Raw genomic sequence first — 12,549 nt, forward strand, 5'->3', positions numbered from 1 at the left:
CTCTGGAGCAGCTTGTGCCTTGCCTCACCGCTGCTGGTTATTAACATGCTCTCTGCTCTGACCCTAATAAGTTAATTGCTTACTGCATTCGCCTCTGGCATGGCTCACATCTTACCACTGCTAGCTGGCAAGGCAAACAGCCTGCACTATTGTATTCCTTTCAGTGGGATTTACCCATTGCCTACTTTTGTATTCCTTTCCTCTTTGTCCTTTACTGGAATTTGATCAATGTAAATAGTAATCCTTTTTATTAATCTCCTGGGTTGGAATGCACATTCCTAAGGGTGGGGGAGTGAATTAAGAAAAATGGACTATAGGAACTACCCCAGATGGTGACCCTGTTTATAAGTCACGTCCATTGACTACCTACCTTGCTGCAATCCAGACTCAATGCGGTGCGCTGAGGGGTGACTCTGTGATTCTGTAAGTATTGGGACTATTTAATAAATCTTTATTAATTATAAGCATCCTGGCATCTTCCTTGGTGTTCAATTTTTTTTTGTAATCCGACCCGTAGCGGCCATAGCAAGCAACAATGTATTATACTATTGCTATTTGCATAATCCAAATAGTGCATCTTAGATACTAAACAATATTCATATTTGTTTTTTTTTTTAATTTTCCAAGGTGCTTACATATCAAGGATTTTATGATGAAAATCTTGAATGGGTTGGGTTGGAAAACATCCAAATTGTGGCATCCATGTCTGCTGGAGGAACAGTAGGAAGGCATAAGCTTACTTCCAGGTTTACTTCTATAGTCCGTCTTTGTGCAATTGAGTAAGCATCTACTTCCAAATCTTAAGTTTGATTTGGTTGACTTTGATGATTTCTGCCGTAGTCATTTACCCTAGTTCCTGCATGTACACCTATATAGCCATCTCTCTCTCTCCAGTCTAAAAATTAGCTTCAATACTTAATCTAACTGCATTGTCATTTCTCTCTATGTGTAGTGGATCTATTTCTGTGTATGTCTTAATATGTGAATCATAATTGAAAAAGTTCAACAAGTTTGGAAATACGTTATCTCCCAACATTTCGGTATTAAGGAAGAAAATGCCCAGAGAAACCAGCCTTGTCTTATTAACTTATATATACTTATATATACAGTTATTTATGGACTGCTAACTTTCACAGAAGACTCAAGAAAGTTTGCAATCAGAAAATAAAGAGCCAGTAGAACCAATATCTCATCTAAGCTAATCTAGTTAACTCAAGACAAGTCTTGTATCATGAGTGCCCCTCATCTCTTGGGGGGTGAGGACCTGCACTATTCCCTCAAAGTTCATATGGGACAGGCCAAATCTGGCCAGGTATTCAGGCACCAGGTTTTGTTATAGAATGCTTTCTAGTCATCATCCTTTCTTAGACAAATAACATCTTAACTGCTCTGCTCTTAAACTTGCATTTTCAAATGAGATTTTAATAAACTGAAGTTGTAACTGAGTTTTAAACTTGCATTTTCTAGTTATCCAGAAAGAGATCAGCTACAGACAATTTACGGTGCATACTTAGAACCAGTTTTACACAAGAATCTAAAAAATCATCCTGCTTGGGGATCCTTAGCAAAGATATACCAGCTAGCAGGATCTATGGTTCAAGTATATGAGCAGGTATAAAATAATTTAAGTTCTGATAACCTAAAATGAACTGTACTGTAACTTTGATGTCCTTTGTCATGGTGTTGTTGCATTCTGTTGATGCTAGCTGTTCCTCTTGTTACAGAAGGAGGAGATGGGCAAGCCAGCTTTGTATCTCAGCTGTTTCAAACATTTAGAAGTTAAAATATTTGACATTTTTTAAAAAGTGTACACAGTACATTGTGAAAGCAAACAGAGCTAAATTGTAATATCTTTGTAAGATTAGAAGGTGTGATTCAGTACAGTGTATTAAGTTGTAGATTCAAGATGCAAAAGAAAATATTTCTTCACTGAATATGTACTTGGTTAATGAAATGTCTTGTCAGGAGATTGGGATAGTTTCTGGCATGGATGGTTTTATGAGATGATTGTGCAAATTAATAGAAATCAAGACTGCCTGAAGATCAGAGCAATAGGATTCTTAACGCTAACTTTGGTAGAAATTGAAGGACATTTTTGTTGCCCTTATGCCTGACTTAGGTGATTTGTTTGTTTGTTTGGTAAATTTCTCCCATCTTTCCTTCAGGAGCTCATGCCTTCAGCAATAAAACATACACCACTTAACAATTTGCTTCAGCTGATCTGATGTGTTTTGTAGAATAAATTATAGTTTACAGATTGTATCAAAGTTTTGTTTTACCTTTACTGAATGTTTACATTACAGGTTAATTGTTGCATATTTCTTAGTCAAGAATAGTGACAGAGGAAGGGAATGAAGGGCAAGGCATACCAACCTTGCCCTACCTGCTGTCTAACCATTCTGGGTGGGCTGCGGTTTGGCAGAACCAAATGAGGCTCTTCCAGATTTTGTTCTGTCTGAAACTTGGAGCAATCATGTTCCAGGATTTGGTTCTGCCAAACCGCAGCCCACCCAGAATGGTTAGATAGGATTTCTAAAATATAGTCTGTCTGTTTTAGGTGTGAAAATACATTAACACTTATTTATATCAAGGCTTATAAAGTAGATGTCAATCATGCGCAAGAAAGAATTCTCATCAGTCCATTTAATTGAAGTGGCTTTAGCGTATGTTTCCCTTTTATATCCTTTATGATATAGCATTTACTTAATAATTTATTTCTCACATTTGAGAGATTTTATGAGGATATAAGCTAATAGCACTTTCTTTTCCAAATTGTACAGTATTTAGGGGCCAAATATCTTTATCACTGTATAATTTCCTGAGATAGATTTACATAGATAAAATCATACTTTCAAATCTCTATGCCGTATTTTCTGTTACATCTTTCTATCACTTTTTCAGAGATCTGCCAATCTAAGTCTCTAACAATGAATGTAAAATTCTAAAGCCCCTCATTTTTTGATCTTCTCTTGTCCATGTACCACTGCTTGGGTGTCAGTAGATACCCAGGTTAGAGTAACTCTGTTAGATTTTTCTTTCCAGAATCTTTTCATTTCATTGGCCTTGACCATGTGATTTTTCTTGGAGTTCTTGTACATTCAGATTCACTAATCTAATCCAAATTGTTTAGGCAGTGCTTTTTCAGTCATATTCAAATAAAATATAGGGATCTGATTTCCTTGAAATATAAGTTACCGAATAGGAGAATGTGTAGTGGCTAATGCATAGTTCATATGAAATGTTTTCTTATGCTTCATAAACCACATCAGTTCTCTGATGTATAATCATTAACATTTTTAGCTCAATGTTACCCAGACATTTTCTCCCAAGTAACTCATATATATTGTTTTGAATATTTAGTTGTAACTGTGCTTTCTCATTTCTCTAAAAGGCACTTTGTAACTGAATTCACACCTGTTAAACCCCAGTGCTTTTTGTTTGGTTTTATTCTATCATGCTTTGGGAACAAAGTTGTTATGGTTTGTATCTTTCGGTATATGTCTTAGTGGGTTGCACAGACTCTCCCAATTGTGATTTATTTTGTAAGTTATGCTTAAATAATCCATGACAATAATGTATTTATTTGCTTGCTTGCTTGTTTGTTTATTTATCAACTAATATAACCACCCATCTCATTAATGTGACTCTGGATGGTATACAATAAAACAAAACAATAAAAACACATCTTAAATAACCATTAAAACATTAAAACACGCTTGTAGTAAGGCCACGAGAGAGTGTTGTAAAAAACTCACACGCCATAAATAACACAATATGGATTTATTGGATGTCTACTTATATTTGAGACCTCCGCAGGGCTTCTTATAAATATATTTAGAATATGATTCTTTTACATGAAGATTTGTACATAAAAATGTTTTGAGCAAATGTAGAAAACTATTACAATGTATTGCAAAAAATAACGCCAGGATTAAAACCATAGAATTGACGTCATCTGTATTTCTAGGTTCGAGCCAAATTCACAGTTGATGACTACAGCCACTACCTTTTTACACCCTGTATTCTTACTCAGTGGGTTCTAGGTTTATTCAGATATGATTTAACAGGAGGTGAGTAATCCTGGCTTATTTGGCATGTTAGAATGTCTAATTATGATTTTTGCCAGTTTCTGTTTCTGACTTTGTCAGCTTATCTGCTCATATTATAATGATACTTATAAAGGAATCTGGAGATAAGATTAAGAAGTGACAAATGTTTCAGTACATTTTACTCTTTTTCATTAATCCAGTCAATGAAACTGCCCTTCATTATATACTTCATTTTATTGCCCCCCCCCCCAGTTTTTAATTCTCTCTTCTTGTCCACGGCTTCCTGCAATAACTAGTCAACATTCCATGGCCATTAGCTCACTTAGCACTTTTTTGAGGGTTCCTCTAATGGGGGGGGGGAGTGCACAAACATGTTTGTGTATCTCATCACACAAATGCTGTGACTTAATATACTTGTTAGACTCCAGGACTCAAATACATAATTGCAGCATTTTCTTGACATCACTGCATTTATATCTTCATGTTAGTGTCACTGCAGTTTGCTGCAGAACTGCTGATTCCTATTATTAGTGGGGGCTCAACCTGAAGATAATTTGTAGTTGTCCAAACTAAGGTTGCATCCCAGTTCTGAGAGGCAGTGTGGGGTCATGGTGAAGGTGTTGGACTAGGATCAGGGAGACCAAGTTCTAATCCTGCCTCAGGTGTGGATGCTCCCTGGGTGACTTTGGGCCAGTCTGTCGTCTCTCAGCCCAACCTACCGCACAGGATTGGTGTTGTGTGGAAAATAAGAGCATTATGTATGCTGCTTTGAACTCCTGAAGAAAAAGCAGGATATAAATCTAATAAATACCTCCCTGTCGCACTACTTTTGAGTGATGCTGTCTTTGCAATGTAGGCAGCAGCAGTCATGCCTGATTACAGGAAACAGGTAGAATTATTAATTCACAAATAACATTTTAATGTATTCCATAATAGCTATGTTTGTAGTTACAATAATAAGCTTTCTCTAGTGTTTTAAAGATTAGCACATTAGATTAACCATAACCTGCAGTATGTTTTTTTCTTTCCCTCTCACTTTCTAAATATAGTTCCATGTTTGTGGCACTTTGGACTCTAAACAGTTTGTCAGGATTGGTTGGGGATGAGCAGACATAATAGATTTAACTGGTATGATCTAAGATGGTCTAGCAACAAATGTACCTTGAATCCATTCTGAACACAGAGGTTCTTCATGTTAAATTGTTTTGCATTGCTGCTTACTGAAAGACTAAGTGGCAATCTTTCTTAAATAAGTAACCAGCACTGAGCTAAATAAAAATACATTTGTCTTGGGTTTTGCATGAATTATTCAGTTGTATATTCTTAAAAGTAACATGGCTTTGAAACTTCATTCTTGGTTTTTTTTTTTTTTCTCTGCTGCCTTTTGATGGCTCTCTTCTGGTATGTGACATCCTTTTTTTTAATCTTTAAATTGAAGTACAGAATTTCAGATTTTGAATACTATAATTTATAATGGCATATTGTTAATGTGTGCTTCACAGGGGGGTTAACACACTCGGTAGATACCGTCTTGGAAATTGTTGCGTATGAAGCAAAACGGCTTTTCCGTGACAAAATTGTTGGTGCTAAAGAAGTTCATCTATTTGATAATATTTTAATGAAAGTCTTTCAAGGAGATTGGGGATCTGATATTTTGGACAACATGGCAGGTAAAATAAAATATTCTAGATTTGTTTTCCTCTTTTCCAATCATAGTTATTTCAGAATGTGAACTATAATTCCACTTACATTGTATTTACACAGATAGCTTTTATGTGACATGGGGAGCTCACTATGAACTAGGAACCCTTATGGCTCCAGGACAGACCCTGCCACCTCACGGGAGGCCACTTGGCAAACTTAACTCAACAGATTTAAAAGATATTATCAGGAAGGTATGTTAAAACATGCACACATGCACATATATACATAGAGAGGGGATTTTCAGAAGTTTATATTTCAGATTTAGGATAGTTGACCCAGTAGAATTCTGATCACTGGGAATTCAGACCAGCCCATCTGGTTTTCACATTTGTCTGCATATTTCAAAAGTGCCTTCATGACAGCAAGGGCAATAACCTTCTTTCAAAATGTGACTTTCAGAATGACAGGTTATGGTCTGCATATTAAGATTATACTGCTGTGAGGAGACTTTGAAGATTCATGGAATATATAGAATATATGCATACAAGACTACTAATTCTGAGTCCCTTCCATTACACTTTCAGGTGCATGTGTTAAGTTGAGAACAGGGTAATCCATTTCAGAGGTTTGCACTCTCTAGGACAACTGTCAACTAACCCATTTAAAAACAGCAAAAACAGCACTGCAGAATAGGCAGTGAACTTAGGGACTGGACCAAAGGGAACAGTCTCATAGTAGACCTGCAAGGCCAATTGTAGTGAAGGAGATTGCAAGCCTTGATTATATCAATGCAAGCCACCTCCTCCATGCACCATCAGTTGTTCAGATGGGGATGATCTTCTGTTTTCCGAGGAAAAATGCTATTTTCATGCCAGTACATCCTGCACCAGCTTTAGCCTGCCTCAGCAGTTGACTGTCTATGAGACAGAATCTGTTTTGGGAGAATGTGTCCTCGGCAAGCAGTAAGTAGAGTGTCTTCATGGTACAGTAAGCAGGCTGTGTGGAAGAGCCCCAAGGGAGCACCAGAAATAACACTAGTGTTAAAATAGCACTGTAATCAATGTCCTTTTTTGATAGCATCTCTAGAGCCACCAAATCTCATTACTTATCATATTCTAGCTTTTAAAACATTGCTTCCTGAATAAAGATTGTGGGAATTCTCAAAAGAATGAATTAATGAGTACTAGAATGTGAACAGATTTAGGTAATTTCCCATTTGGACAAGTTTGTCTCAAGATTTAGCAAGCCAAGCAGGAATATAAACATTTTAAAACACAATCATTTCTACACTGCTTCATTTTATTATCTCAAAAAATGAATTAATGAGCTGTAGGATATGAAAACTGCAGGGACTAGACCAGGCAGTTGCCAGGAGTCAACACTGACTCAAAAGCACAAAAACAAACAAAAAAAGGACATGAAGGATTTTCGTAATGTTCCATTTTGACTAGATTGTCTCAACATTTTACATAGCCCACAGAAATACAGTTCTAAATACAATATTTTCTGAAGTGTTCTATATTGCTTCATTTCATTATTTCACTTCCATATATTGACTAACTTTTTTTTTCTCCTTAGGGTATTATTCATTATGGACGCGATAACCATGAAATAGAGATTTTACTTTTCACAGAAGTTCTTGATTATGTGTCTAGAATTGATAGAGTATTGAGTTTTCCTGGAGGGTCACTTCTATTAGCAGGCCGAAGTGGAGTGGGTCGTCGAACCATTACATCTCTAGTTAGTCACATGCATGGAGCCATTCTGATTACACCCAAGATTTCCAGAGGCTATGAAATGAAACAATTTAAAAATGATTTGAAACATGTAAGTTGTATAAGTTATTTGTATCATTTAAGTTTGCCTCTTGAGGAAGTAAATAAAAGAGTGCACTGTTGGAAGATTCCAGCACCATAAGATGTTAGCAGTATCAGATATTGGATGTGTGTATCTCTATGCAAACTGAATTTAACTGAATCACATTTTTAAGGATAAAATTATTAAGTGGTCTTTTTAATTATTTGGAATTCAGAGATGTTTATTTTGGTTATTTGTTAGGTTCTTCGGAATGGAATAGATTCTAAGTTAATAACTCACATTTTTCAAATTATTTGTTAATCCCATTACTCTTCTTTGAAGTTTTTTTACTTCTTCCATCCTATCTATCTGTCTTTCTATGGCTGTTCTTTTTTGAGACCGATACCTATATAAAGCAGTAGGGATAATAGCTGATGTATTTGTGGTAATGTTATTCACTATTTTCACATAGTAAAATTATTTGTCCTAAATATATTTTTAATTCAACTATAATTTATCAGATAAACTTCCAGCGCTTAAATGCTTAAAATAAACACATGAAATAATGCCAAAGCTGCAATGAAATAGTTTAAGATCAAACATACTAATAAAACCTCCCAGTTATTATTAATTATTAGGGCTGTGCAGCACTTAGAATTCATAAGCCAAAAGAGTCTCCTGATCATGCAGGAGCATGCATATAAAACCTGTAGGCAACGTCTTAAACCAAACATGTTTTTTTTTTTTCCTGAGATTGTGCTGCAGCTGGCAAAGCAGCCATAATATCTGAGAAAGTACATAGTTGTACTGAGAGAGTCAATCTAGTTATCTGTGAATTATTTATATACCACCCATTTCTGCAAAGGACTTGAGGCAGTTTACATTCAGAAAAGAATAAACCAATATAAATAATAATTCATCTAAACTCATTTAACTAACCTGAGGTGGCCTTTTACCATCAGTGCCTATAGATCCTGCAGAGCAATAGAGTTTTCAAGGCCAAGAGATTGGGGTCATTTCTTATTTCAGTGATGGCCAACACCGAGAAGGTGAGTCGTCAGACCTCTGCCCCCTCACCCTGCACACTCCAAATCACCTTTTAGCCTTGGAATCCGAAGCACTGCGTTGTCATAGTAATTATTGTTCTGAGTATTGCATAGGTGGAGATGTACTGCTTGCCATTAAGCCTATCATAAACATGTTAAGGTCTTTCAATCTTAGCTAAAAACTTAACTGCTTGCTTCCCACTTTACCACTTAGGTATGTGGCATTCTTTGTGCAGATTTTTAAATTGATTTTTCAGCTTATAATTGGGAAATAATCACATTAATTTTCTCTCACATAATAAGCAGTATACTTCAAAATATAAAAATAAGCTATCCTTTGCAGTTGTCTGAGAAGGTCTATAGTTAGGATATCAAGCCTTATTTCCCCTGTTACCGATGCCCTGCCTCAGCGCTTATCATTGCATGTAGATATATTTGCATAGAGACTTTGCCTGCATTCTCCTGAGCAGACTTGTCACGTGTCTCAGAAAGAAACCTCCCAGAAGTGCAGTGTGGCTTTTGGCAGAATAAGCCTCTTTACTCTGTCTTCATTGATCTGACAAAGGCATTTGGCACTGTAAACAGGAGGCTCTCTGGATCACTCTGAGACATTATGGATGGCCAAGGAAATTCATGAAGTTGATTCAGCTACTCCACGATGGAATGACAGGACAGGTTCTTTACAACTGTGATATATCAGCTGCATTTGCCATTTCCGGTAGGGAAAAACAGGGTTGTGTGCTAGCACGTGCTGTCCAGGGTCTGAAGGAGGGAATGTACATCAGGTACTGATTGGACAGTTCTCTTCTTGACCTTTGCTGCTTGAACACATGGATGAAGTGCCTCCACACCATGATCCAAGAAACCCTCTTTGCTGATGACTCCTGGCTCACAAAGACAGTGACCTACAGTTGATGCTGAACAAATTCTCAGACGCTGCTATGCTTTTTGGCCTGACAATCAGCCTGAACAAGACTGAAGTAGTCTTTGACAATACAAAGACTGAAGTACTTTACCAGCCCGCGCCAAATACCAACTTCATAGAACCAAAAATCAATGTTGACAACACCCAGCTGACAAATGTAAACAGCTTCAAATACTTGAGAAGCATCTTCTTGAGTGATGGGTCTTTGGACAAAGAAATTGACTCCAGGATCAGTAAGGCCAGCCAGGAACTGAGGCAGTTGTGTACTAGAGTGCTCAATCAACACAACATCCATATCTCCACAAAGCTGAAAGTCTACAGAGTTGAGGTTATCCCTTCTCTCATATATGGATGTGAGTCCTGGACTCTGTACTGAAGGCACATCAAACAACGGGAGAAATTTCACATGCATGCTCTCCACTCCATCCTTGTCATTTGTCGGCAAGACTGTGTCTCCCACCTGGAGGTCTTGGATTGCACTGAATCCACCAGCATTAAGTCCCTGATTATCAGAACCCAGATGCAGTGGGTGGGACATGTCATCAGAATGAATGACCACATTATGCCTCTCTAGTTGCTCTGTAGTGTACTGGAGTCTGGGAAGAGACCTCAAGGTCGACCCCGCAAGCCCTACAAAGATTATGTGAAAGAAACCCTACACCACTGTGACATCCAACCAAGGGAACTAGGAGCTGCTGCTGCTGCTGCTGCTGCTGCTGCTGCTGCTGCTGCTGCTAGATCCCACTGGCAAGCCCTTCGAAGACAGATGCTGCCAAAAATTGGTAGAAAACTGTGAGCAGTGTCACAGAATAACACCCACAGTTACTACAACAATGGACTTCCAGTGCACCCATTGTGCTAGACTCTGCACTTCCAGACAGGGACTTCAGAGCCACCTCTTCATGTAGAGCCTGAGGTTGTCAGCAGACAATTTGGCAGAGAATTAGCTACCTGAGGCTGACTAAGCAGAAAATCAGCAGCAGCAGGGGATGAGGGACCAGATCCTGGCAGGGTGCCCAGGCCTAGGATTCAGCAGCAGCTTTGGAGAGCTGAGCACAGATGCTCTGCTTGTCTCCTTGAGAAACAAAAATAGCAGCACCTGTAACTAATCACACCTGCATCTAGCCTATTTAACAGCCACCTGTAGCTGGCTGTTCACTGTAAACAACTTGCCAACTTTGGATCTGTGTTCTTGCTTCTGATTGTGCTCCTTGATTCTCAGCTCTTTGACTGGTGGATTAGCTTATCTAATGTTGGATGGCTGTGCTGGAAACAGTTATAAATCATACTGTGGAAACCTGCCTTCTGTGATAGAAAATCAGGCCCAGTTCAAATGTTGGGATGGGGGTGACACTGGAGGCCTGCTGGAGAGTTGGGGTGGTTTGGGCAGCTGGTGGGCAAGCCTGCATGATCCAGAAAGACTACAATGGACCATGTGGTTTGAAATGTAGAAGCTGTTGCACACCAATGATACTGTCAACAGTGAAGCAGGTGAAAAGGCTTGGATTCTGGAGTGGTTTCAGAAGCTATAAAGGAGATGATAAGAAGTTGTAGCTCTGGAGACAAAAATTGTGCCTGTGTGAACTCCAAAAGAATGCCAGGATGGAGTGCCCCGAGGATCAGTTCTTTCCCCTATCCTATTCAGCTTCTAAATGAAACCACTGAGAGAGGTTGTTTTGGAGGAGGATGTTTATATTTTTATCCCACCCTTTTTTTTATATATAATTCAAAGCAGCAAAGATACCTAATACTCCTGCTTCCTATTTAAGTAAGGTATCATCAATATGCAGATACTACCCAGTTATACATCTCTACAGGACTGTTGGGAGATGTGATGGAAGTCATGACCTGGTATCTGGAGGCTGTCAGGGTCTGGATGGGGAAAAAACAGCCCCAGATTCAGTCTAAACAAGATGAAATGGCTGTTGATCTGGAGGTCATCTGATTCCAGGTTTGCACCATCTTTCAGGAGCTATGGCTAGAGGGGGCCTCGGCAGCAGGTATTCCCTGTAAGCCCCTCCTTTGGAATAGCTTGCACCCTGATGGCCCCCAACCTTATGGCTTCTGGAAGCAGGTGAAAACATGGCTCTTCCAGAAGATATTCAAGGATTTATTATAACCAGCAGCACCATATTCAATAAATTTATTATTATTAGCATTAATATGAATAAAAACTTAGATTACTATTTTAATTAATTTTACATTGTCTTCTACTGCTTTTTATATGTAAGTTTTGTAAGCTGCCTAGAGCCCTTCTGGTTTAGGGGGTAGACCAATCCCACAAATAAATAATCTTTGTCATCTGTCTTAAAATTTAGGTTTTATATTATATAATATTAACTCTGAATTCTTTTTCTGGTGTGGTCTCAGACCATAAAGCTATAAAGAAAGAATTCTTTTTCTCCAGGTCATGCAGCTTGCAGGAATTGAAGCTCAGCATGTTGTACTCTTATTGGAAGATTATCAATTTGTCCAGCCCACTTTTCTTGAGATGATCAACAGCTTATTATCATCAGGTCAGAAAAGTATAATTGGTTAACAACTTGTAATAAAATAATTATAGATATATTGTTTAAAGTGATAACTGCTGCAGATTTGAATAGACATTGGGTCTGTTGTGTAAAATAAAATATATTGGATGTTATGAATTACATTAGGTCTGATTCTATTGTTAGATGATCAATATTAACACTGTTGCAAAATTAGATTATAGTTTAGAGATGATATTCCGCAAAGCACATCCTTTCAAATTTTCACTGAAGTATTGTAGGAAAGAATCTACTATAGAGAATGCAAACATAAATTGATTGAGTATAGGTTGTTCACAACTCCTCAGTGTTGTTAATATTAACTGTGTAATTGGACACTGTATTCTGTTATATGCAGATATCTTTAATTTTAAGATTTGGAAACAAATGCTTTGCAAAGTCAGATTAGGACAATGGGCATTTTCCTGATATACTGTAAGTTAAAACACAATTTAGTGTTATGAGAGCAAACTCCTGCAAATCTTGGGCTTGCACTCTTTTTCCCTTTCCACACTCCACAATTTAAATGTTGAATTATGCTAAACTGTGGTTAGCCTAAA

The 12,549-nt window shown here is 37.8% G+C and overlaps 1 protein-coding gene across 1 annotated transcript in view; it reads left to right on the forward strand.

Annotated features, from left to right (window-relative positions):
- DYNC2H1 (dynein cytoplasmic 2 heavy chain 1) overlaps positions 1-12,549 on the forward strand; it is a 183,333-nt gene that overhangs the window by 68,939 nt on the left and 101,845 nt on the right. Inside the window, exons 44-50 of the mRNA XM_088140623.1 lie at positions 628-779; positions 1,468-1,612; positions 3,968-4,070; positions 5,552-5,719; positions 5,814-5,944; positions 7,272-7,520; positions 11,869-11,977. Of these exons, the coding sequence (XP_087996749.1) occupies positions 628-779; positions 1,468-1,612; positions 3,968-4,070; positions 5,552-5,719; positions 5,814-5,944; positions 7,272-7,520; positions 11,869-11,977 (1,057 nt within the window). The remainder of the gene's footprint in view (positions 1-627; positions 780-1,467; positions 1,613-3,967; positions 4,071-5,551; positions 5,720-5,813; positions 5,945-7,271; positions 7,521-11,868; positions 11,978-12,549) is intronic.

Source organism: Python bivittatus, unplaced genomic scaffold (genome assembly GCF_059951505.1).
Source record: "Python bivittatus isolate LINGU-HERP-01145 unplaced genomic scaffold, Pbiv_v1 ctg000340_np1212, whole genome shotgun sequence".
Classification (NCBI taxonomy): Eukaryota; Metazoa; Chordata; class Lepidosauria; order Squamata; family Pythonidae; genus Python; species Python bivittatus.